A 27,184-nucleotide genomic window follows, 5' to 3' on the forward strand; every position below is an offset into this window, starting at 1 on the left:
GATAGAAGTAACAACTTAGAATCAGTCTTAAAATTCTGCTATTGATACAGAATGTCTCTTTCCCTTGGTCTGGAGGTTATTAGCTATCTAGATCCCATTCCCAGTTTGAAAAATTGCGCAGAATGTGCAACAGCTCAGTGGTTGTGTGGTAGATATATCTGGGTGACTTGATATATAAAATTTATTAACCAAAGTTAAATGTTAGAAAGTTTGGAGGAAAGTGATGAATTTTTGAGAAAATTGACAGGAAAGGATTTGCACTTGTAAGGGAGGTGAGAGTTCATTTTCAAAACAGATTGGGAAGAATTAATGAGTTCAGGGATTAGAGGGATAAAAATCTCAAGGATCCTGTTCAAGCCAATCTAGATCTTGATTCAGAGAGAACTTCCTTTGTGGCCCCTGTGAACTGATGGTTGGTTTGTTGACTCAAGCGCCACACTCCCTGAGTCTCCTGTGTGCCTGAGCATGCAGACCTTGCCCTGCCAGTGGTGTGTTCTGTGTTCCTGCCTGTGTGCTCTACTGACAGGCCTTGGGGCCGCACTGGCAGTGTGGGGATCTGGAGGGCAGCCAGGTGCTGGGGTGTACTTGGATTAACATGCTAGTAGGATTGGAGCGGATAAAGTATCGATGAAGACATTAAGTAAATGACTAAGTATTAATTGGATATAATAATAAAAAGAGGAATCTTATTTAGAAGAAATAAGGTAACAATGACAAGTTTGAATTGGGAGATAATTTTGCTGCCAACTTATTTAAACCTGGGTGGAAGGCTTCAGTTCCTTGTTAAATCTAGAAAGGATGTTTAATGTACAAAATCTTGCTGGTGCTTAGGAAAAGCTCTTTGCTGGGACAACTTTTATTATCAGTCAAGTGACTATTAAATACAAGACCAGTGCAGAATTTATATGAAGGGCTTGATAAATTGAGGTTCATAACATGCTACACATTTAAGACTTCATAGGAGGGCCAGAGACAGGGCTTTTACTCTCCTGAGACTTACTCCAGTTAGCACCACCTATGGTTCCCCAGATATCATAGGGGTGGCCCCAAAACTTGAAACAGATTTTTTGTTTTTTGCTTTTTAGGTCATACCCGGCTATGCTCAGGGGTTACTTCAGGCTCTGCACTCAGGAATTATTCCTGGCAGTGCTTGGGGGGGGGGGGGGCATATAGGATTCTGGGAATCAAACCTGGGTTGGCTGCATGCAAGGCAAATGCCCTACCCACTGTGCTATCGCTCCAGCCCAAAATAAAATTTTTTGTTCTGATTTTATTTTGTTTTTTTATTTATTTGTGTTTTTGGTGTGGTGGGCGTCTGGGTCACACCTGACCATGCTCAGGGTTTACTCCTGCTTATGCACTCTTGGATCACTCCTGGTGGGGCTTGGGGAAGCACATGGGATGTTGGAGTTGAACCCAGTGGTATTATCTCTCTACCAGCCCCTCCCCCCAATTTTGAAATAAAAGGCTCCATAGAATACAGTAGTGCTTCCTTCTATCATCTACTGAAACATCAGTGCTTTTTCTGTTTTTTGTTTGTTTGTTTGTTTTGTTATTGGGCTACAGCTCGAAGTCCTCAGCTTTTCTCTCTCTCTCTCTTTTTTTATTTTTGCTTTTTAGGTCACACTTGGCGATGCACAGGGGTTACTCCTGGCTCATGTACTCAGGAATTATTCCTGGCGGTGCTCAGGGGACCATATGGGATGCTGGGAATCGACCCCGGGTCGACCGCGTGCAAGGCAAATGCCCTACCCGCTGTGCTATCGCTCCAGCCCCTCAGCTTTTCTCTTGAAATCAGTCCTGGTGGGCTTGGGGACTATTTCCATTCCATGCTAGGAATGGAAATCGGTCGGCTGCAAGTAAAGCAAGTGCCCTACCTGCTATACTGTTTCTCTGATCCTGAATCCGCAGTGTTAAGGAAATGGAAATACATCAGATACTATTGGCCTTACCAAAATAATGTGGAACATAGGAATAGGCTATCCTATTGCCAACTTTAAAAATTCATCTCCAGGCCTAATAGCTAATGTCTAATTTTTTGACATTCAGCTATTTTTCTTTGAAAAACCTTAACTCTTAAAAATCTATTAGCTGGCTTTCCAATACTATTTATTTTGTTTGTGATTTGTTTGTTTTGTTTTATTCTGGGACCATACTCGGCATGCTTGGGACCGTCATCCTTTGTTGGTGCTCTGGGAGCTTGGTGCTGCCAGGAATGGGAACTGCGTGTCTTGCACACAAAGCCTGTGCTCCAGCCTTGAAGCCACATCGCCTGTCCTAGGTCCTGCCTGTTGATTAGTAAAGATACACGACTGAGTGCTTCAGAGTATGCATTTGGCATATGTATTAAGAGAAAAATGGTGTGTGTATAGTGAAAGTGAGTTTCTGCCTCTGGTCTTAACTCATACAGTTCCTGTAGTCGGGCAACAATCACTACACATTCCTTTTTGATGCTACCAGCCTATTTTTGTGTGGTATACATCTGTGGTGCACAGGCAAAGGTACTGTAGCAGGTTCTCATCATTTTCTTATTTCCAGAGAGCATTCTGTATTGGAGATGGTATCAAATGCATGTGTCTTATTTTGACTCACACCCAGTGATGCTCAGGAATCACTCCTGGTGGACCTAGGGGGTCACAGGGTGCTGGGGATCCAACCCAGGTTGGCTGTGTGTCAGCAAACACCCTATCTCTTCAGCCTTTAGGAGTCCTCATGTTTACATATATTAGTTGTTCGTTGCTAGTTATATACCACGTTTCTTGCTATTCTGCCACTGATCTTCCTTCTTTCCTTTTCACTGTTCTGTCGAATGCTATTTAAATGTTTCTACATGCTGCCTTTCTTCATTGAAGAATGAAAATTTTATTTCCTGTAGTCCTCAAGTCAGTGAAGATCAGAATTTGAATAAAACTGGTAATGATTGTTGCAGGTAGTAGTACAAATTTAGCAAACATTGGTTTGGGGAGGGGGCTCAAAATCTGGATTTCAGGGCTGGAACAGCCTTACAGCGAATAAGACACTTCTCTTGCTCATGACAGTCTCAGTTTCTATCCTGGCACCACATATGGCCTGGCTACTCCTGGAACTACTCCACGAGTGATCCGTCAGTGCAAAGCCAGGAGGAAGCCTGAGCACCAAAGGTATAGCCTGAAAACAAAAATAAAAGTTCCTAGAAATATCCTTATAAGTATTGACATTGGATGCAGTAAGTTACTATTTCTTGGACTAGACTTATTAATATTTTAGTTGTGAATCTAGCTTGTTGAAAGACTCTTAGGATTGCCCAGGGAACCTGGGACAATGGTGACTCCTTGTCACAACTGAGGGCTGTTCTGATCATGCTCGGTCACACCCAGCCTCCCAGGGGTCCTAATCCATTCTGGTTCTCTGCCGAGCTTGTGCACCAGCCCTGGAGCTCCGTCCCCAGCCCTCGTGGGTGTGTTTGACATGACATGGTAAGCATTAACAATTTGCCATACAGGAGGTTTTACAGTTTGGGAATAGCTTTATATATCCTTTTGTGATGGAAGTGGGCATTGGTTGGTTCTCATTTTTGATATTTTATAAATTTTCAGTGACTTTTCGGGTATATATAATTGAAGCACGTCTCGGACTGTCTTCAGCAATGAGTCTCTCTGAAGATGATCTTCTGCCCGCCGAGCTCTTGGCTCAGTCTGCTCACACCCCTTTCCCTGCTGGGGGTGGGAGTTCTCTTCCATTTAGAGAACTTCTGTAATGCTCTTGTGTTGCTTTGTCCAGAGGCCTAATGGGAATTTTGTTTATTTATTAAAATTTGGTCCAACCTCATTTTTTTTCAAGGAAGATTTTAAAAAAATTTGTCTTTGACTTTTTGGGGGTCGCACATCTGGTGGTGCTCAGGGTTTTCTCCTGGCTTTGTGCTCAGGGATCACTCCTGGTAGTGTCTAGGGCCTATATGTGTTGCCAGGAATCGAGTCAGGATGGTCTTGGTTTCAGACAACTGTTATTAACAGTTGTGCCACCTCCTTGGCTTGGGCCTTTGTGTGTGTGTTTGAGAGCAGTGCGGAGAGCGGAGCGGGGAGTTAGCTTGCAGGAAGTGCTGCTGTGTTTTGCCTGACTGCTCGGGTGAGAGATCTCGGAGGTGCACAGAGGGCCAAGCACCTTCCCCCTTACCCACTACATTGTCCATCTAAATTTGACTTGAGATTAAATAATTTTAAAAAATTGAATTTACAAACAGATAATTAGTAGCCATTATTTACCCAAGAAATTGAATGTAGTTGAAAAGACAAATACCAGGTATTTTAAATTCCACCTGTACTTTAATACTGGATTTGTGTTTGGGGCCAGACCTAGCGGTGCTTATGAGACGCTGGGGTATGAACCCAGTTGGATCCCGTAGGAAGCAGGTCCCGCGCCCAAGTATTTTGATGGTCAGGTAATATGTATCTCTCCAAGGTAAGGTATAAAGTAAACATTTTCTTTCACCATGTGTCTTACTATACATTTTAAAAGATAGCTTTTTGGGCTGGACATAGTACAGTGGGTAGGGTGCTCATGTTGCACGTGGCTGACCTGGGTTCTATCCCTGGCACCCCATGAGTGTTGCCAGGAGTGAGCCCTGCCAGGAATTACTCTGAGCTTAGAGGCAGGCAAGAGTAAATCCTGAGCAGTGCTGGGTATGATTCAAAAGAAGAGTAAAACATCTTGTTTGGGTTTTAGACCTCACGGGGCTGTTCTGAGAGCTGACTCCTTCCTTTGCTCAGGTAGGTGGCTGCATGAGGATAGGACTGTATGTGATGCTGGTGATTGAACCGAAGTTGGCTGCATGTGAGGCAAGCTCCTTAAATTTCTCCCCAGCTCTGCCGTCCAAGATTCAAAAATGTTTGCATTAATATTGTGCGGTACTATAGACGGTTCTAGGTATTGTGGGGTGCAACTGGCATGTATTACTGTGGTGGGGGGAAACATTCTCCTACTTTAGCTGGGAAGGTTAGGGAACTTCGAGCCATTATATGAATTACCAAAAGGAAGTTGCAAAGTGAGGTATTGAAAGCAACAGGATGTGAAGCTGAATGGATTCTACTTACAGGGAAAATAAAAGTTTTAATAAAGACAGGAGCTGAATGAATAGTGCCATGTAGCTTAGCACTTTTCATTGTGTTTTTTTGTTGTTTGGGTGTTTTCTTTGTTGTTGTTTGACTTTTTGGGTTATGCCCAGAGATGCTCAGGGGTTAAGTTACTCCTGGCTCTGCACTCAGGAATTACTTTGGCAGTGTTCCAGGTACCATTTGGGATGCCGGGGATCGAACCTGGATTGGCTGTGTGCAAGGGAAAATCCCTTCCCACTGTAGTATCGCTTTGGCCCTTCTTTGGTGATAGTTTTATTCTGTTTGGGGCACACCCAGTGATGCTCTGCGATACTCCTGTTGGGACTGGACATTTGGGGGGTATATGAAGTGCTGCGGATTGAACCTGGGATGTCCACATGCAAGTCAGAGCTAGCCCTGTAATTCCTGTGCTATTTCCTGCTCATACAATGAAATTTTAGCACCACAATTATGTATTATAAATGTATATTTTGTTCCTAGTATCACTGTCACTGTCATCCCGTTGCTCACCGATTTCCTTGAGTGGGCACCAGTAATGTCTCCATTGTGAGACTTGTTACTGTTTTTGGCATATTGAATACACCACACATGACAGCCTGGCGAGCTTGTTCCTGGTATACATATACACATATGAATACATGTATAGAGAGAGATCTTAATCTTCCCTTCCACCTGGAACTGACTTTATCCTTGAGACAGGTACTGGCTCATGTATGATGTCATGCAGTATATGCCTGGTATATGGTCTACTTGAGAAATGCGAAGGTATCACAAAGACATGGCATGTGGGGAGTGAGGATGTTTAGTAAATGTTCTTGAAAAGGAATCTTGTGTCTTGTGGAGAATTAACTTAATCAAAGAGTGTAAAAACATTTGGATCGGTGAGACTAGAAGCAGGAGGCAGAGGAAGGTATGACTTTCCTTGACGATGTTCGATGACTGGCTTTGTACATAGTAGATGATCAATATATAACAGTGCAGATAATACTTGTCTAATGTTTGAATAAGTTTTCCCCAATATAACGTTCTAATTTTATTTGATACATGTAAATGGATTCTGAAGAAAAGTTTTTCTTAGTTGATTTACATGTCACCTTCAAAGTAAGTAACAATAGTTTGGTATTTTTATTCTGAAAGTGCTGATAAATGAATGTGAAAACTTGTTGACATTTCAAACTTCATTTGAGATATTTTCCATATCATACATGAGTCTAGTTGGTAAAATACCAGTGGGACTATTCGGTTTGGCAGTAGTTTGTTATATATATAGAAGCTTAGAAGTTATAGAGGCTGTGCAGGTAAAGTTAATCATGATCACAGTATTTTGAACGTAAAACTGTGATTACGCATGCACTGATTAAGGCGAAGTTTACTGGGCCGGAGCAATAGTACAGTGGGTAGGGTGTCTGCCTTGCAAATGGCCGACCTGGGTTTGATCCCCAGCATCCCGTGTGGTCTCCTGAGTAGCACTGTCAGGAATAATTCTTGAGTGTAGACCCAGGAGTAATCCCTGAACATCAGTGAGTGTGACAGAGGGAGGTGGGGGCAGGGGAAGGGGGAAGGATGGTTTCTGAAAAAAGTAGGTGCTCAAGTGTTCTTATGTCATCACAGGAGAAATTTTGGGGGAGGTGAAAGGGGAGACCCCTTGGCAATTATTTGCTTCTGCTTCCCGTGGTACTCAGGGAGCCCTCTGTACCAGGGGATCAACAGGACATGAATTTGCAGCCATGGTGCCCTGACCATCTCCCCGCTCTTACCCTGTGTATTCTTTGTGCACACATCCAGCTCCGTTCTCAGCCTCACTGTTGCTGCGCTTGGGAACAAGTGGCAAAGATTGACCCTGGGCCTCTGCTTGCAGAAGAAAGCAAGGCTGCTTCGCTTGCTTCTTCCCGGAAGCCATAACTGGCGGCGCTCTGCACTTAAGGGTGGTTCCCAGCATTGCATAGGAATGTCATGTGGTACAGGGATGGGTCTCAGGCCTCATGCTGCTGTGTGTGCACATGTGTGCTTGTGGGGGGAGTGCAGCCTTGTCAGCAGTGCACATGCTCTACTCATGGTGATGCATGGGAACCACCTGTGGAACCATTGCAGTGCTAGGGAGCAATGGGTCAGACTCATCACATCTTATTTCCTGTACTCTTCTGTCCCCGTGCCGTATCTATATATTATTTTGGTTTTGGGGGCATGCCTCAGGGGATACTCCTTACACCTGCCTCAGTGTTCAGGGGTCACTGGGGCTTGGGGTACCAAGAAATTAAACCAGGATTACGCTGTGCCATCACTCTCCAGCTCTTACATATTTTAGTTCCTTAAAAGTTTTTTTTATATGTTTTAAAATATTTATTAAAATTACATTTTATTTGGCTGGAGAGTTGGTGTTGGGCCATACCCGGCAGTGCTCAAAGTTATTATTGGCTATGCGCTCAGTAATTACAAGGGGCCACACACAAGGCAGGCCTGCTGTGCCACCTCTCGGGCCTCTCAGCTGACCTTAGTTTCAGTAGTTTGAGGTCTTGTGAGATCCTTTCCAGGTCACTCATTGTCATTGGCGGCAGGCACTGGTTCTTTTTTACCTTGGTGTAGAATGTGGAATGTTACAGCGCTAGAGCTCAAGTTCTAGTTCCTCTCTGTAGTGTTTTGAGATCCACATAGCCCTGCTTCTCACCTTCCATCCCCTTCTGCTCTGTTTTCTGCTGGGGACCCCGTCCACTTGTCTTCCTCATCTCGTGCCTTAATCTGTTTCTAGGGGCCAAATTGGAATCCCAAAAGATTGGAAAATTGGGATCTATAATGTTATTTTCACCAGTAGTAGATTCTTTTTCTATTCCCCCAACTTTTTTTTTTTGCTTTTTGGGTCACACTTGGCAATGCACAGGGGTTACTCCTGGCTCTGCACTCAGGAATCACCCCTGGCCATGCTCAGGGGACCATATGGGATGCTGGGATTTGAACCCGGGTCGGCCGCGTGCAAGGCAAACGCCCTACCCGCTGTGCTATCTCTCCAGCCCCCCCCCCCCACTTTTATTTACTGTTTTTCGCAGAGTTATTCATAATAACATTTGTTACAGGCATTCAGTATTCCAACACCAACCCTACCACCTTCCCTCCCTCAGTGTCCTCATTCACCAACTTCCCTCCCAAGCCTGCCCCCTTAGCAGGCACAAATTAATTTATTTTATATTTCTTGTTAAAACTAAATGGCTAATTGATTATCAAAAAACATTTCAGTAAAATTTGTAAAAAATTGTTTTTATCTCACCATGTGGTCATTAGGTCCTTGTCTGGTGGCTTACTCAGCTGTTGTTGCTAGTTGAGCCTTCTGCATTATTGTTTTTGCTTATTGAGCTTAATTGGTGCCGGTGTTACTTTTCCATTTAATTTGGAATGTCTGTAGAACATCCCGTTGCTCATCAATTTGCTTGAGTGGGCACCAGTAACATCTCCATTGTGAGACTTGTTACTATTTTTGGCCTATCAAATATGCCACGGGTAGCTTGCCAGGCTTTGTCATAGGTTAGGTAGCTTGCCGGGGTCTCCAAGAGGGACGGAGGAATCGAACCCGGGTTGGCCTCATGCAGGGCAAACGCCCTACCCGCTGTGCTATTGCTACAGCAATTGTGCATGTGGGGGCAATTTGGGATGTCAGTATTGGAGAATTCGAAGGTATTGCTCTAGAAACTCCAGAATTTTTTTTATATGTAATTTTTTTTTTTTTTTTTGCTTTTTGGGTCACACCCGGCAATATAGGGGTCACTCCTGGCTCAGGCTCTCAGGAATTACTCCTAGCAGTGCTCAAGGGAACATCTGTATGGGATGCTGGGAATTGAACCCAGGTCCTCGGCATGAAAGGCAAACGTCCCACCTGCTGTGCTATCACTCCAGCCCCGAAACTCTAGAATATTTAATTGAGCTTTGAGTTTGCATGGCAGAGCTTATGAAGGCTGTGGGTGTGACTGCCATAGCTTTTTGGAAGTAAAGGAGCATGGTGGGGCTGCCCACTCCCACTGCCTGTACCTGGCATTTTCAGCTGTTTGGCATCTCTGCAGAGCGTAGTCATAAGGCAGTGGAATCAGGCCACTGGCATGGCGGTATATGGGGTGCCAGTGCAGCTGCTGAGGCTTCAGCGGGGGCGGAACTCGGCCCACCACAGTCCAGAGGGCACCCCAGTGTTGCCCGCTGGAAAACCAGTGTGTCCCCAAGATTTTTGCAGCTAATTGGTTTGAGATTTAATTTTTTTTTTTCTTTTTGGGTCACACCCAATGATACACAGGGTTACTCCTGGCTCTACACTCAGGAATTACTCCTGGCGGTGCTCGGGGGACCATATGGGATGCTGGGAATCAAACCCGGGTGGGATGCATGCAAGGCAAACACCCTTCTCGCTGTGCTATTGCTCCAGTCCTTGAGATTTAATCTTGAGTATAAAGCTGGAGGATGATCTCTAGGGCAGTAGCTGTCAGTTCTCTTTCTTTAGTGCATAACTGGACGTCATTTACACAGAAATTGTTCTGAACTTCTTGTATAATTCATTTGTCTTGAGGAAAGATTGAGTAGAATAGCTGAGTGGGATACATGAGCGTTTCTGAGAAACTCCACTTCTCCAATGTCTGTTAGTTTGATACCCCACAAGCAGTGTCCATGGTTTCTGTTGCTCTCGCCCCCTTACCAGTATCTGACTGGGAGCATGTTTACCATAAATCAGGATAAGTTTGTGTGGCTTATTGTGGCTTTAATTTACAGTACCTTCTAATGTTAGGAACTTAGTATAGACCTTTTTCACCATTCAGATACTTTATTCTGTTATGAGATTTGGGTGGTGTGTGTAGGAATTAGGTTTTTGGTCCATACTCAGTGATGATTAGGGGTTACCCCTGGCTCGGGTTTGAACCCAGGTTAGCCGCATTCAAGGCAAGTACCCTACCCACTGTATTATCTTCAGAGCCAAATAATTTCTTTTGGAAAAACTTTACTGTTTAACTACATTATACAACTAGGTTACATGGTTTTAAGTTGTTAAATGATGTAAAAATTCACTGTGTATAACTTGTGGTATTAAAGGATTGGGGACAGAATATGGAAATAGCTCCAGGGCAAAGCACATGGTGAGAGGGCCCTGAGTCTGGTCCTTGATGCAGGCATCATTGGTGGCTTGCTAGCCTGAGCATGGCATTGCTGGATCAGGACCCCTCCCCCTGTCTGTCATAATTTGTGTGCCACCCCTCACCATAATTTGCAGACTTTTAACAATTTGTTGGCATGCAAATATCAAATATGAAGTCAAACATTTTGAACCTGATTTTTATTTACCCAGTTTTAAAATTAGTTTAAAGCTTTTGTGAACATTGTATTAGTCTTGAACTCATTGTCTTGCCTAATCATTGGGCTTTATGATCTTGGCTAGGGGATTACTTTTTTTTAGAATATTATTGAGTTGACCTTTTGTTTCACTTTGGAAATTTATAGTTGGGTGGGTGGTTTAGGCCTCACCTGGCAGTGCTCGGGGGTTACTCATGTCTCTGCTCTCAGGGATCACTCCTGATGTTGTGTGTGGGACCATATAGGATGCTGGTTATCGAATCTGCTCTACTATTGCTCCATCCCCTGGGAACAGCTGTTTTTTAGGATTAGAAATAATGATACCAGTGTATCAGTTTTTTTGTACTCATGTTTCAAATCTAAATTATGCATGTTATGAAAGTGCAGTGCTTGTAGTAACTTGCAGTAATTTGTAGTTACATAATAAACCTCATCCTCATTTTGTCAGCTTTATTGAATTCAACTGTTCAAAGACAATTATTGGCCAGGAGTGCAAGGCTAGGAGTAATTCCTGAGTGCAAAGCCAGGAGTAAACCCTGTGCATCGCTGGAGTAACCCACCCCCCACCCCCCCCAAAAAAAGGACAATTATTGGCAATTAGACCTTGGCTTACTTATTTTCTAAGTAGTAGTAAGTTAACGCTTACATTTGTAGTAAGTTATACTAATATTTACTAAAAGGTTTAGTAGTTTCTGGAATCATTAACAATCCAGTTGACCCATAATTTATAACTTTTATATTCTCCTCAGCCCTATTTTTACCAGCGCTAATAAATTCTACCAAAGCCATGGTTAAAAAAATCAACTGAACTGAAGTATATGTGCCCCCAGAGTAAGCTCAAAAGTAACTTTAAAAGCAGATACCCAAGAATTACTGCAGTAGAATGCTGCTTTCACAGGGAAAACACTGTAAGAGAAAAATATGTTGATTTGTGGCACATCTTACTGAAAAAATACCCAACATTTGTAATTCAGAGAAATCCATAATACCCCCATTAAGTTACATGCAGTATCACCATTTTGGTTTTTTTAGCAGCACTCAACTTGTCTCATCCAGGCAGTGGGTATAGGGGAACGATATGGGGTGTTGTTATAGAATTGATTGCAGGTCGGCCGATACAAGGTAGTGAATTAAAAGGATAATCCTTACTGAACAGAAATAAATAAGATGGACTTGGTGCCTTGTTTTTTTTCCAGTTAGGGGGAGGGTGGGTGCTAAGTGAGGGATTCATACATGTACTCAAAAGCCAAACCTCCAAGAGCTAAGTGGCGCTTAGTGATTGCTATAGAGACCTTAAGAGATTAATGATTAATGTTAAATTAATTAAATTTACTCTATTTCTAGGAAGATAAAAGGAAATATGGATGAAGCTGCCTAAAATTCAGCTTCCAGAATGCACCAGAAGTTTAGAGACTGAGAAATGCTGGAATCACTTTTACTTCCTTTCAGGTTTGTCAGCATGCCTCTCCCTCACTGGGTTTCTGTGGTTCTTCCTGATGCTGTTTGCTGTTGCATTTGTGGATAATTAACTGAAATTAGTCCTGTAATTTGCGGCAGTAATGCATGCCAGTTTGTCCAGGTAAAACTGATCTGAAAGTAGAAACGACTATGGCTAGTCACTTACCTTGCACCTGGCTGACTCAGGTTTGGTCCTTGGCATCCCCATTAGACCTCTCAGGAGTGATCCCTGAGCACTGCATGGTGTATGCCAGCTAATCCATCCTCCCCACCTCCACCCCTCTAGAAAACAGGAAAGGTTTTCAATCTCTAACATTAGTGTTATCTACAATAATTTTAAATGGTTTAACAGGTTTTTAAAAATATGTTTTTTTACATGGGGCAGTGTGTTGCTTGCCTGCATGCAGCTGACCTGGGTTTGAACTGCCAGGAGTAAGCCCTAAGAATCACTGGGCGTCAGACCAAAGCAAAAAAAAAAAACAAACTTGTTCATTCCAGATGATTTATTTCCTTATAGAAGTTACCAGTAACTAATGATAGGAACCTCAGAGTATTGGGAAGTACTCCAAGGACCGAAGGTTTGAAATTTAAAGCTTGTATTCCAGCCCTTTATGCTCTCCAGCCCCTCTAAACTTCCCAAGGCCTGAAAAATGTTTATTCTCAGGTGGTGATGTTGGGTAACACTGGGTTGTTCTTGCTGCTCCAACAACAGTGCAACTGAGGCGCATTCAATTCCATCAGGCACTAATAATCTTAAATTGCTTTTCTCTTTCCTTTATGTCATTTGTATGGTTTCTTTAGTAATGTCCTTTCTGTATAGACACAGGAAGACAGTTGATGCTATGCTATGTAACGTGGGAGTTAACTGACTCAAATAATACTTTCTCTGGGCATCCATATTTACTTAAGCCTCAGTTGCCCTTAGTTCCTAGAATTCCAAAAGCAGGTTGCTTTTGGATGGACCCAGGGCAAGCTGTGAGCTACCCTGGCATCAAAATGGGCCATGCCAAAGCGCCATACTTATCTATAAGTTAAGAGCATAATCATGGACAAAGTGTCATGACCCCAAAAGAGGTAATCGAGTAAGGAACCTGCTCGGGTTAGGAAAGACTAACATGGCCTGAAATATATAGTGAGATGTCTCCAGAAAGGGCCAACTTTTAAGCTTAATATATCTATTACTGTGTTCATACAGAATGACATTGCTAGAAATGTAAGAAGTAAATTTACTGTAACTGTTTAAGTGGATTACTGTCACTGTATCACTGTCATCCTGTTGCTTGAGTGGGCACCATTTTGAGACTTACTTTTTTTTTTTTTGGCATATCAAATATGCCAGGCTCTCCGAGAAGGGGGGAAGAATCAAACTCGGGTCAGCTGCGTGCAAGGCAAACGCCCTACCCGGTGTGCTGTTGCTCCAGCCCCAGGAGGAATCTCTTTAGATGAAATTTTGTCTTTGAGTTAATCTCCTGAAGGAGTGGCCTTACCTCTCTTTGTTGTTATAATGTTCAACCTCACCTTTGTATCTCTATCCTACATGATTCCTATAGAACTAAGGGCTGGCAGACGAGGTGAGGTAGAGTAGACTGGGAGGGAGAGTTACTGAACGAGACTAGACATTGGGGAAGGAAAACAGAATTAATACAGAACAAGACTCTGGGAAGGAGATGCTGAAAAGAAGGTGAGGACTGGACCACGAGACATTGGGAAGGACGTGAAGATGAGATGCTGAGGACTAGAAGTTGAGGAGGAGGAAGAGGTCGACACCAGAAAGACGAGGAGGAAAACTGAGACGTTGAGGTCTGAGAGGAGACTAGGATGATGGAACTCGGCGGGCCGAGACTACGGCCAAAACGACGACTACGACTGCACCAGGGAGGGGAGAGAAGCGGACTGCTGACAAGCCTGGGGCCCGGTTCCTGTTTGTCCATCCTTGAACGCCATAACCGTGTCCTGCCTGCATGTGCCCATCACAATACCCGTTCGCTTTTCTCTTTTATTTTTTGGCAATGCACAGAGGTTGCTCCTGGCTCTGCACTCAGGAATTACCCCTGGAGGTGCTCAGGGAACCATATAGGATGATGGGAAGTGAACCCAGGTCAGCCGCGTGCAAGGGAAATGCCCTACCTGCTGTGCTCCAGCCCTTCCAGCCCTCTTTCTTTTATTTTAAAACTTAACAATGGTACACGTTTTTAGAACCACGATATTTAACTCCGAAACTACTAGATGAGCTATACCAGTTAGAGAAGTTAGTGGATTATTAATGAAAATTTTATAGAACTTGTAATTTCATAGCTTGGAAGATTTATGACTATAAATCTTGTTTACTAATGAATTTTTTTTCCCCCTCCAGATCATTTTGTCAGGAGAAATGCTGACCCAGGAGGAAGGAGCAAGAAAACTATTTCAGTTATTAATCTGTGCAAATAACATGGGACACTATTTAAAGCTATAGCCAGTCTTATATATATGCACTGTGCAGTACAGACTTTTCCCAGCTTTTCAAATTCAGATGTGTTCTGATGTGTCAGTGCTGGGAAGTAGCACAGCCTACCCTTTCTTCATCTTGAAGTTCCCTTATGCTACAAACAGAAATTTGGTATGACTTCCATGATTAGGAATTATGCTTTGCAACTGGCTGGGTTTTGATCCCTGGTATGCAGTAAGTCTCCTGAGCCCCGCACAAAGCCAAGAATAAGCATTGAATATGGCCAGATATGGTTCCCAAAATAAAAATTTTAACAGTAATCTAGTCTGGTATTTTTTTTTGTAGCTCAGGATGACTGCAGTACTAATTATAATCTTTTTGCTAAGTTCTTTATCAGGCAGGCCCCTTGCAGCAACAAAGTATTTTGTATGCTAATCTTATAACTTGACAAATTTGATTATAAAAATGGGAGTGACTGAAACCATTGTTTTTCTCCTCAACACCACCCCTATGCTAATTGTCTAAACATACTAGATCAGATTTAGTGAGTCAATAAATAATTGAATAAACCAATTAAGCTGTTTTTTCTTTTCAGTGGATCTGGTCAGTGATCCCAGTTCTCATGCATGCTTAATGCATTCCATAATTGCAATTACTGGCTTGTACACAGCCGCAACAGGATTGGCTGCCTCATTAGAGTTAAAATGAAACAGAGCCATCAAGGAAAAGCAGGATTTCTAATAATTAAACTTTCATAGATTGTTTATAAAGTTTATGAAATAGTTTATCTATTTCTAGACTTCATTTCATGTTCTTTTCCCTGTTTGCTTGTTAGAACAACGTACCATTTTATCTTTGCCAAGACTTGAGCTCTAAAGAAAATAGGCCCAAGTGTTTCTAGTGAGAAAAGTAGTGGAAATATGAGAGTCGTTTCTTGGTGCTAAGAATATATGATGCTAAGAATAAAAACAATATTACGCATTTTCAGGCTGAGCTTTTCTGTTTTCTTGTTCACTAAGCAGTGCTTCATGGGAGCCACACACAGGGTCCTGGTGCAGCACCCATACTCTAGCTCCCAGCACAGGCTCCCGGCCCCCTCAAATATTTCCAAAAAGTGTAAAGTTAGATCTGTGAGTAACCTACAGCATTCTTGGAGGTTGGTGGAGAATCAAAGACAGGTTTGTAGAAAATTTCAAGTTTTTTTTTCAAGGCCTTTTAATACTCTTAAATTATCCTTTTATGTACCATTCCACACTGTGGAAAAACAAATAAGCCATCTGAACACAACAGTGAGAACAGTGGCACAGATACATCTGTATTTGATAACATCCATATCACTGTCCGCTTTGACAGATTACAGCAGATGACAGGCCTCAAGCTGCCAATTGTTCACAGATGAAAATTATTACTTAGAAGTGTTAGCTACGCCAGAATTCCAAACTGCTTCAGAAGAACTATTTCGTATAGCCTTCGTCCCAATTCTGTGTGGTCACTGTAGCTGCACTCTGTATGCGCCTATCAACAGCTTCACCTAGCAAAAGCAAAGACACGGATCAGTATATGTCACACCACCAAGACATTGCACTTTGTTTTGGGGGACCTTAAGGGGTGACCAGATTGGTGTGTGCAAGGCAGGCACCCTCCCCAATGTACTCTGGACTCTCACTTTCAGTGCCCTAGCAGTGGTTGAGGAAAACCCTCGTGCTAACTATGTTTGGGAATGGCCCCAAGTCTGGCAGAAGCCATGTGGATACATGGGTCATACTTAAGGCTATGTTCCCATCCCTGTCTTGTTACTTTCCAGGTTCAGGTGAAGTGACATTGCCACCTCAAAGTACTCTGTAGGACAGACACACCAGAATACATTTTCATTTCTTTTTGTTTTGGGTTCCAAGCATTTCTCCAGAGGTCCTGCCAGGAATACTGAACACCTGGGCCAGTGTTCAGTGCTGTGGTGCAGCCTGAGCCCCAGGGTCCAATCATGGCTGGTACTGGGGGCACAGCGTGCCTTCTCCAGCTATGTACTAAGAGTGAGCTAGAGAGAAGCTTTAGCAGCAACACTATGAGCATAGTCTCACCTTAGCAGAAGGTGCTTCTGTCAGTCTTAGAAAGAGTTTATTGAGGCCTGGGACGGGACTGAAGGAGTAGACGAAGTGGCTGTCCTGAGAAGGAGACGACATGCGGTGGTCACTCTATCAGCATAAACAGTCCTAACAGCCCAATGGCATGCAAGTAGAACACACAAATTCTGAACTTAAAAACAGGCTGTGATTAAGGATGGAATCTGGATAGAGTCAAGACCCTGTATGGTAACCATTTTGTTTAGTTCAACCTTAGGATTCTAAATGTGGCAGTAAGTTCACATGTGGTTACAGCCACTAGTAATAAGCTAGCTTGTTAAATATTTTTTAAAATTATGCCTGTATGATGGTTCAGCTGGTAAGCAGTGGGTCTTCTAATCGGCAGTACACCTAGCAGTATAATGAACTATTTCAGTATCAGGTATTTCCAGTAACAGTCTTGTTGTGCCAGTTCTAAGATGGTAAGATTATTAACAAACATAAATAATTTTACTTTATAGGTTATAGGGTCAGCTGCCTCTTTTGACAACTGAATTATAATGAACATTTAAAAAGCCATCTATAACTTTGTACTACAGAAAAATAATGAAGTAGGACAATAAAATCAGGAAAATCTTACCAGAAAAACAGGTAGTTGAAATTTATCATTTAAAACTACAGCTTGCACACTACATGGTCCACAGAGCCGAGCAATAACTTCTCTTCCCAAGAAATTTGCATGGAAAATAAACAGCAGGATCCCTGACCCTGAGCAAGATGTAAACAGAGAATTAATTTTTGATCTGGGGGAGTCCCCACACCCGGTTGTGCTCACAGTGCTCCAAGGCTCTGACTGGTGGTTCTGTGGATGTGGTCCAGGCATGCAGTAGAACTTGTGCTCCAGTCCACTTCTAGCCTGGACCTACAAGTGTCAATTCCAACACCAACAGGGCCAACACTCAGAACCCCAGGAGAGCCCCCCTGTAAGGGGGGAGGGGCACAGACAGCTTTCAAGAATGTGCTGGTGAAAAACCGGTGTTGGGGGTTGGAGCAGTAGTACACCAGGTAGGGCGTACTGCCTTGCCTGCAGTGTTGTGGGCCAAAGTACATGAATCTGCTGGATTCAGTTCCTGAAAAGTGGTATGGTACATGCCAGTATTTCTGACCCAGGTCACAAAGGGGGCCATGGGTAAGAAACTGCGCAAAGGGGTTTCTGAGGCTAGGATAGGGACCCAGAAGGAAGCGAAAGGAAATAAGGTCAGGAAGCGCCCCTCCCTGAGGAAGGTTGAGAAACCTGACTCTAGCACAAATAACACATGGCAGACCCCTTCCAAATTAGCTAATTATTGCCCATTAATTTCCTCACTAGGCTAAGCAGGTGTTAAATATGGTCAAAGTCTTTAAAGGAACTAGATGGAGCTTTCTCAAGTTTGAGAGTGTGTCAAGTCGCCTGAGAATCAGTACGTGACCCATTCCAACTCAGTCTCACACGAAAGTGCCAAGAAACATGAAGATTTTATAAAAAGTGTGTCTGATTATTGGGGCTTATTCTTCACTAAAAATTTCAGAACAGCTACACATTATACACACACACACATACACCACCCAGCCTGGTGTATTTCCTACCCCAAAAGGCTTAATGTTTTCATATATGCAGATTCTGTCCTAGAAGGCCAGCTGTGATCCTGTTAATCAGAGGATAGGAATCAGAACCAAAGTTTCCTTCTCTTATTACTATATTGACAGGGCAAGAAATACTTGTTTGAGGGGCTGGAGCCAGAGCACAGTGGCTATGTACAAGGGGTGGGGTGGGGGCACATTTGCTTTGTACATACATAGCCAACCTGGATTTAATCCTCAGTATTCCATATGGTCCCCAGAGCACCACGAGTAGTGATTCTTTGCTGGGTTTGATGTGACCCCAAAACCAGAAAATACTTCTGCAATTACGGGCTGATGGTGGAGCCCCATGTTCTCTCTGGCTCTTTTCTAGGTTTTTAATAAAAATGTTAATTCTGGACCTAGCACCTAAGAGAGCATATTTACTAAGAATCAGTATCGTTCCTACTGCTATCTTCCACAGTGGAACCAACCCCCGCCCCCCCACCCCGAACTCTGGGCCATTCAGAGTCCTGTAGGTATAGCAGCTCCTCAGCCAAGTGTTGTCCTATAACCATGTGGGATACCACTTAAAGGCTCTGTTCAAAGAAAGAAGCTGTTAATAAACTCACATTTCCCACAGAAAACATGAATTTACCTTCTGGTATGTTCTGTGGGGGTTTGTAATTGAAATCGGTGGAGAAATCTGGCCCCTCACAGAGACGGTGACATGCTATTGGGAAAACTGGTTCCAGAAGAACAAGACGAGCTTCGAAGTAATCCCTGATGGTTTCCTCTGCTACTCTTGAAAGTCTAATAAAAAGTAAAGTAAATTTCTATAGGGGAAGATAAATTTGACACTGCTAACCACTAAAGCCCTTCCCAGATCACAGCTATGATTTTTTCAGTCCTCAGCACCTGACACCAGGCCTCCCCCTCCACACTGCCAGCACTGCCAGTCTGCTGAGCACCCTCGGCTTGAGTGGCTGTTACAAAAAATAAAGGAGCCATTGTTCGTCACCTTTCTCGGAACAAAGGTAAAAGCTGTGTGCATTACTAGTGGGAAGAATCTCCAATTGGGGTGGGGGCTCAGGGAAACCATGTAGGAGATAGGGTGCCTGCCTTGCATGCAGCTGACGAGGGTTGGCACCCCCAGAAGGTCACCATGAGCATTACTGTGTATGGTACAAAACCAGTGAGAGTACAAACCAACCATTAGAACCTCCAATAGGAGGGCTGGTTTGAGTAGGTAGGGAGCTTATTCTGCATCAGGCCAAACCAAGTTTGATCACTGGTCCCCAGCACAAGCACTGCAACTGAAAACAGACATGACAGCACACCCAGTGCAATGTAGCCACCTCCTGCAAATGCCCAAGAATCTCCTATGGGGCCAGAGGGGCAGAGAGGTCCCTAGACACTCTCTGCAGGAGGCCAAGATCAATCCCCATCACCACAAGGCCCCCTGAACACTGCCAGCAGTGATGCTCAAACACTGAGTACATCCTGGTACTACAACACTGTCACTGTGAAAGGGGATAAGCTACCAAAGCATGAAAATGCAGAAAGACATGAAACAACTAAACAGCAAAAACTGTAGGAGAAAAATAACAGCTGACCCCTGTATGACAGAGTTGAACTATGAGATTTTTTTTCTTTTTTTTGGGTCACAACCAGCGATGCTCATGGGTTACTTTTGGCTCTGCATTCAGGAGTTATTCCTAGCGGTGCTTGGGGGACCATATGGGATGCTGGGGATTGAACCCAGGTTGGCTGCCTGCAAGGCAAACGCCCTACCCACTGTACAATTGCTCTGGTCCGAACTATGAGAGTTAATGGATTCTTCTTTCCACTGGTTCTGCATTCACTCCACCAGCAAAATGTATTCTTGTATAAATGATAGATCTACAATAAACTTCATTCTCTTCCAATTTGGGGGGACTGTAGGCAACTTTGGGGAAGTCATGAGTTACAGGCAGATCTTTCTCTCTGTGGAGTGGGCAAAACTCAGTGCTCACAAGTGAACTACACACAAACATGAAAAAAAACAGGGCGACAGCAGAGAAGGAACAGGAGGAATTGGGCTACAGGGAGGCTGAAAATACTCTGCCCCACACTGCAGTGCTGTCTTAGGGCACGTGCAATCTCGGAAGGAAGGAAGGGAGCTCTGAAAGCAGGCGGGACCAAGCCAGCTTGGGCTCTCTAGGGAATGTTGTGTGTCCCAGGGCAGGATAGGAGTGTTGGCTTACGCACACAGAGGATGAACAGGAAGTCTGCTTTTCTGCTCCAATTATAAACTTAAAACTGTGGCAAAAATAATGTAAAAATGTAAGAACAAAAGTGACCTGAAGTTTAAACAGTTCGAAGAAAATGTAAGCCCTAATAAGGAATATAACAGTAAAGGGGCTGATAGATCAAATGCTAATAAATCCCACTTCTCTTCTACCTGTGACACCACCCCTCCACTAGCTACTGCAGGGTGGGGAGGTTTGTATGAGCCTACAGCAGTGGCACCCCACAAGTACCACAACTAACAGCAGACGTGACAGTACACCCAGGACACACGGAAACAGCATGAACAGCCACAAGGAAAGGGGAGGGGGGAGGACCCAGGAAATCCCAAACCCAGAGAAATTCCTAAACAGTGTTTCTAAGTTCTTGATAATTTGCAGATAATTTATATGCCACATGTTAAATTCATGAGAACAGGTCATTAGTAGAACTTCAAACATCACAATCTTTCTGAATTATTTTTTTATATACAGGTCATTCCGGGCATATGTGTTCAACCAAGCAGTTACCTCACACTTTATGACTTAACTATGCCATACTCATGTCATACTTACGTTTCTAAATGACTCTTGAGCAAGTCATACACCAGCACATTGTTACACTGCTTTGCAAAATGGAGTGCGCTATTCTGGTGCTTGGACAGAATATTGCAGTCAGCTCCGCATTCAATTACAAGCCGTACAATGTCCGAATTGCCTCTTTTGCAAGCCTGCATCAAGAAAACAGGAATAATGACTTCTTCACTGTAAAGTAAGACAATCCACGAGTGCAGGAAGTCTTGCAGGGACAGTGGGTGAGAGTAGCAGCCAAAGTTCATTTTGAGTCTGATGCTGAGAACCTGCATCTGCAAGCAACTCATTTCCTCCAATCCACTGCAAGCAGTTGCAAAGATGCTTGTGAAGCTGGAGCAATAGGACAGCAGGTAGAATGCTTGCTTTGCATGAGTCCCAGTGGTGGGCGTTCTTGGGCACTTCGGTGTTGGTGGGGTTCAGTAAGAACATTAAAGCAACACTGTAATTTAAGCCAGGGGCAGTAAGTAAGTAGAGTGGGAGAGGCACTTGCCTTGTATACAGCTGATCTGGGTTCGATCGGAGCCTGTCAGGAGTAATTTATGAATGCAGAGTATGCCCTGTTCACCATAAATGTAGCACCCCCCCCCCCAAACAATAACAACAACAAAAAACAGGTATGGTACTTCTGAAAAGTCTTTCTAAGTTCTTCTGTGCCCCACGCTTATCATGTCTTAGCCGAGGTCTCCAGAAAATCAAGGGGTCTCTTACACCTGAAGAATTTGGTACCTCAGGCCAGAGTGATAGCACAGTGGGTAGGACATGTGCCTTGCATGCGGCTGACCCAGGTTCGATTCCCAGCATCCCATATGATCCCCTGAGCATGCCAGGAATAATTCCTGAGTGCAGAGCCAGGAGGAACCCTTGAGCATCACTGGGCATGACCCAACCCCCCAACCTGCGAGAATTTGTTATCTCTAAAGCACCTAATAGTATCACCAAGTAGCTGCATAAAGGACTAGGGAGAACAAACTGAATCCATGTCTGTTGCAGCCCAACCAGAGTTTACAGACCATATCTGGGGGGAAGCACCTAGGTTCTGGGTTCTCAGCCAGGTGAGTTCCATGTCACTGGCCGACCAGTTAAGAAGTCACAATTTCCATCCCTGGCATGAAAGGAAATAACGAGACCTGAGAAGCAGGTGAGACCCGGCAGCCAGGCCCCTCCTGGCTTCCTCTGAGCAGCAGAAGGAAGTGGAGCCATGAAGCCTCAAGCGAGACTCCCATCCACAGCCATCCAGTGCCCACATCTCCACACAATGGGCTCTGAGCTGCACAATAAGGAGGCAGTGGGCAGGGAGGGAACAAGGAGAAGACTGGGAGGGACAGGACAGAACAGGGAGAAGAATGGGGCGAAAGCTGGAGAGCAGAGACCAGCCCTTCCGAGGAGTAACCACAGGGGAGTTCAGGCTGATCCAGGAGATACTGCAGGGGAGATGTATCAGCAACTGTGCCCATTAAGGGGCACCACAACCCACTGGACAACCTTCACCTCAACCGAATCGGGCCCAGTGCAGGGAGGGGGCAAGGGAAGCCCAGCTGAGGGCTGCCAGCAATGGCCTGTGACGAGCAGGTGTCGTGTGCGTGGGGCTGGGGACCCGCCCAGTGAGGCAGGTATGGCCTCCTGCTCCACATGCAACGCAGCACCCAGTATCCCGGGATCTCAGTGACCAATCCTGAAGACGGGATCCATGTTTCTTTCTTATTCTAGAACTTCATAGAAGAGACTGGATCTACCGAACAGAGGATCCTTAAAGCAACCAAAAGCGATGCTTTCCTAACAAGCAAGTAAGTCTAGACTGTTTCATTCAGATACCAGTGACAGTGAGCAAGGCAGGGCCAAGTCTCCCTCCTTGTCCACCTCCGCTCTCAGGGGTCTCCTGAGGACCCATTTCCTCACCCTCTTCTGCAAACCTAGCACCAGCACCCCAACAAGGCTGCCACCTCCCCCCTATTTCAGCATCTCCACAGAGTGCTGGCTTGGCTCGACTCTGCAGCCCCTTCCCCTACCTCTCACCATCCCCCCCCCCACCCAGTCCCTTCCTCCACAGCTCCACGTGGCTCACACCTCCCAAGGGAGCAGGAGCAGGAGCTGGAGCACACAGAAGGGCGGGCCTTGACCTTCCTCACACCGGCATGTCCCAGCAGGGCCTCAGGCCCCCTGGGCCTCACCATTCGCTCACAGGCCACGGGATACTGTTAGGTCAAGGGGCCAGAGTTCTAACAGCAGGGAAAGCGCTTGCCTTAGTGCAGTTGGCTAGGTTCATCCCAGTATTCCATATGGATCCCCGAGTCCACCAGGAGTAATTCCTGAAGGCAGAAACCCCTGAGCACCACTGGCTGTGATCCAAAAACAAACAGAACACCAAAAAGGAAATACAACAATGAGCATTCAAGGACTCCTTCAAAACAGTCATCACTTCCTGAACTCAACTAAGTTACTTTGTAAATCATAGTGACTTAAAAAAAAAATTTTTTTTTTTAATTATTTTGGGCCATACCTGGTGGTGCTCAGGGCTCATTCCTGGCTCTGAACTCAGTTATCACTCTTGGCAGGGCTGAACAGATCATATGTGGTGCCAGGGATTGAACCAGGGGTGGTCACGGGCAAGGCCAGAACCTTACCCCTGCCCTGTACTATCTCTTTGGCCCAGATTAAAACATACAAGAATACTTCCATAAAGGCAAGGTTTCAGTCTCAAGAATGGAAGATAGTAGATGAACCCCAGGAGCCAGGCCTTAGAGCAGTGATGTTCCAGAAGAGACTCAGACCCAGGTGCTGAGTGCACTGAAACACATGCTGCTGGCCTGATGTCCCCTATCACAGTGTATCGGAGAACACCTGGGATGAGGCAGGCAGAATGTGCCTCTCAGGAAGATTAAGGAACCAAAGCAGGGCTCAGACTGGTCTCAAGGGCACAGCTGGGAAGAAGCGGAATGGAATGTGTCACGGAACAGAGGCTCATCTGCCACCAACAGAGGGTGACAGCAAGCTACTCGGGGCCAGGGAGAGAGCACAGGGGGAGGGTACTCGCCTTGCACGCAGCTGACCCCAGCTCAATTCCCGGCATCCCACATGGTTCCCAGAGTTCCACCAGGAGGCACCCCTGAGCACAAGAGCCAGAACTAACCCCTGAGCACTGATGGATATTCTCTACCCCTAAGAAAGTGGAAAGCAGTTTGGGGGGGTGGGGAACAGAAGGCTTCAACAATCTTGCACCAACACCAGAAGCCTGAGAAAACAATTGAGTTTGGGGCAAGAGCACTAAGACAGCTGGGAGAGTCTTTGCCTAGCACACGACCAACCCAGGTTCAATCCCTGGCACCCCATATGGTCCTCGAGCACCACCAGGAGTAATTCCTGAGTGCCCAATCAGGAGTAACCCCTGAGCATCAGTGGGTGAGGCCCACAAATAGACAAATAAACAAAAGGAAGACCTTCGTGGGTCTTCCTTCATAGAGGCTCTTCCCCACGCCCGTTCCGCTGACTCCTCTCAGCCTCTGCTAACTCCTTCCCACTGCAGTGCCTTCGGCTTCCTCTGCAGCCTCATGAGATCTGGAGAAGCAACACCACCTGTTCAGCTGTTCTTGTGCTGGCCTTCAAAGACGTGTCTAGGACAGAGGTGTTGAGACTTGACATTCCAGGGCCAGCAGGGACGCTGATGCACCGTGGAGGATACAAAATTGGATGGGCCTTACCTTCATCAGGGCAGTCTCCCCATTGCTCTGTTGGACGTTGACAAATGCTCCTGCCTCCAGGAGAATAGCCACTGTTGTCAGGAAGTTCTGTGAAGAAAAGGAAATCGACTGTTACTCCCAAATATCTCAACAAGAGAAGTGTTTCTATCCCAAGGAAGTGGTGACTACCGGCAGTGTGGTGCGGGGCAGCTGCCAGATTCCCCCAGCACCCAGACATGCGCCACAGCATTACCCATGGGGCCACAACTCCAGAGGAAGTCTGACCACTGGTTTTCCTCAGGGCCCCTACAAGCCGGCCTGCTAAGAGTAGAAACGCAGGGAGGGCAGACAAGAAGCTTCGGGGCTGCACCTCAGCACTTTATATCCCCAAGTACCCGCCAAATCTGAAACTAACACTACACAGACCTGGAGCAATAATAAAGAGGGCAGGGCGCTTGCCTTGCATGTGGCTGACCTGGGTTCAATCCCCAGCACCACATGCTCCACTGAGCCCTCTCAGGAATGATTCCCAAACACAGAGCCAGGAATAATCCCTGAGCCCTGCTGGATGTGGCCCACAAAACACACACAGGCACAGATCCCTAAAATACAAAGGTACATGCAATCAACCAAAAGGAAGTCAATCTTTGCTAGAAAATGTGTTAAAACCACCTCAGATGGAAATCAGTATCAGTACTTTTTTTTTTTTTTCTTTTTGGGTCACACCTGGCGATGCACAGGGGTTATTCCTGGCTCTGCACTCAGGAATTACTCCTGGCGGTGGTCAGGGGACCATATGGGATGCTGGGAATCCAACCCAGGTCGGCCACGTGCAAGGCAAACGCCCTATCCGCTGTGCTATCGCTCCAGCCCCAGTATCAGTACTTTTAGGAGTCCTTTTGAGCATACTGTACTCTGACACATTATTTTTTAAAATTCACATAACAGGTAATCCCACTTCTCTGAGAAAGAGATATGGCATCACATCTGCAACATTCCAATTATATATATCTATATAGATAGGTAGATATAGATAGATATAGATATCTCACTGTATCTGTATCACTGTCATCCCGTTGCTCATTGATTTGCTCGAGCGGGCACCAGTAACGTCTCCATTGTGAGACTTGTTACTGTTTTTGGCATATTGAATATGCCATAGGTAGCTTGCCAGGCTCTGCCGTGTGGGCGGGATACTCTCGGTAGCTTGCCAGGCTCTCCGAGAGGGGTGGAGGAATCGAACCCGGGTTGGCCCTGGTCGGCCACGTGCAAAGTTATCGCCCTACCCTCTGTGCTATCGCTCCAGCCCAGATATAACTTGGTGAATCACCAAGTTGAAACAACAAACTACTGATTATAAAAAACAAACAGTCCACGACTGAGGACCCAAAGCCTGACGGTCTGTCATGTGACTGGCAGGTTGGCCCACAGACCTTCTCAGCAGCATGGATGAGGGCTGTTGTCCCGTTCTTCTGTCGCCCATTCACCTGGGCTCCTTTTCTGATAAGGAGGCGAAGCAGGTCGTCCTGGCCCCCCGCTGCCGCGAGCATCACCAATGTCATCCCGCTTGAATCCTTGATCCAGTCAAGAAAAATAGATGTCAGCTTTCATCGAATAAGTTTCTCTACTTTTGTGGGGGGTTTGGAGCCACATCCAGTGGAGCCGGGGGAACCACGTAAGGGAACTGAATCTGGGGTGAAAGGATACAAGGTCTGAGCCCATATAATTTCTCCAGCCCAGAAATTTTGTTTTGGTTCTGGGTCACGCCTGGCAGTGCCTGGAGAACCAGATGCAGTGCCAGGATTTGAATCAGGCCATGGCAACAGTCACAAGCTAGGCAAATGCCTTAACCTCTGTGTTATCTTTCTGGTCCCACATTTTAGAATTAAATCTTTGCAAACAAGATGTTCCACTGTGTAATCCCTAAAGCACAATGACTTAAGTTTTAACTCTGAAACACAATCTTTATTCCCCTGTATATATAACACCGTAAAGCATGACTTTTCTTTTTCTTTCTTTTTTTTTTTTTTTTTTGGCTTTTTGGGTCACACCTGGCAATACTCAGGGGTTATTCCTGGCTCTGCACTCAGGGATCATTCCTGGAGGTGCTTGGAGAACCATATGGGATGCCAGAGATCAAAAACAGGTCGGCCGCATGCAAGGCCAATGCCCTATCCACTGTACTATGGCTCCAGACCCACCATGAAATTTTATAACTCTTAATCTCTGTTTAGTTGTCCCAAAGATAGCGGGCAGGAAATGAGCACTGGCAGAGAACTGGAGGGGAGTGTTTGGACTCAACAAAGGCTGGCCTAGAGGACTATAAATGCTTGCAAAGTGAGTGAGCCCCAAACTGCTGGGTGTGGGCAAAACAAGAGAATGGAGCTGGGGCCACATGCAGGCATAGAGAAGAGAATCTGAGGTGAGAACAGCACCCTCCTATGGCCATCCCCAGCAAGAGTATAGATAATGAGAAAATCAGAAAGAAAGGGATGAAATCTGCATGAAGCTGACAAAACAGAGATTGGCTGAAATAGTTCCTTGTATTAGTTGAAATTAACACTATTGTAGAAAGTCAGTAAGTGTTTAACCTGTGTCAATTAATTTAAGTTTTTTTACTGGGAAGGTCTGCCTGTGTGAATTATCTGAAAAATCACAAATGGAGAAAAACCTTTCTCTGGAGAGCACTTTAGAAGTA

At 45.0% G+C, this 27,184-nt stretch overlaps 2 protein-coding genes across 3 annotated transcripts in view; one reads left to right on the forward strand and one right to left on the reverse strand.

Moving 5' to 3' along the window:
• The window catches only part of PSPC1 (paraspeckle component 1), an 84,372-nt gene extending 68,929 nt beyond the window's left edge, over window positions 1-15,443 (forward strand). For both annotated transcript variants that reach the window (XR_008628421.1, XR_008628422.1), the window contains 2 exons: window positions 11,751-11,855; window positions 14,218-15,443. The gene's annotated coding sequence lies outside the window, so the exon portion shown is untranslated. The remainder of the gene's footprint in view (window positions 1-11,750; window positions 11,856-14,217) is intronic.
• A 143-nt stretch (window positions 15,444-15,586) lies between these two features.
• MPHOSPH8 (M-phase phosphoprotein 8) overlaps window positions 15,587-27,184 on the reverse strand; it is a 51,677-nt gene continuing 40,079 nt past the window's right edge. The window contains exons 8-14 of the mRNA XM_055124523.1: window positions 25,920-26,060; window positions 24,508-24,594; window positions 20,795-20,949; window positions 18,610-18,764; window positions 16,993-17,120; window positions 16,371-16,454; window positions 15,587-15,823 (exon numbers count right to left, since the gene is read on the reverse strand). Coding sequence (XP_054980498.1) covers window positions 15,782-15,823; window positions 16,371-16,454; window positions 16,993-17,120; window positions 18,610-18,764; window positions 20,795-20,949; window positions 24,508-24,594; window positions 25,920-26,060 — 792 coding nt within the window. The 3' untranslated portion in view covers window positions 15,587-15,781. The remainder of the gene's footprint in view (window positions 15,824-16,370; window positions 16,455-16,992; window positions 17,121-18,609; window positions 18,765-20,794; window positions 20,950-24,507; window positions 24,595-25,919; window positions 26,061-27,184) is intronic.

This window comes from Sorex araneus, chromosome 1 (genome assembly GCF_027595985.1).
Source record: "Sorex araneus isolate mSorAra2 chromosome 1, mSorAra2.pri, whole genome shotgun sequence".
Classification (NCBI taxonomy): Eukaryota; Metazoa; Chordata; class Mammalia; order Eulipotyphla; family Soricidae; genus Sorex; species Sorex araneus.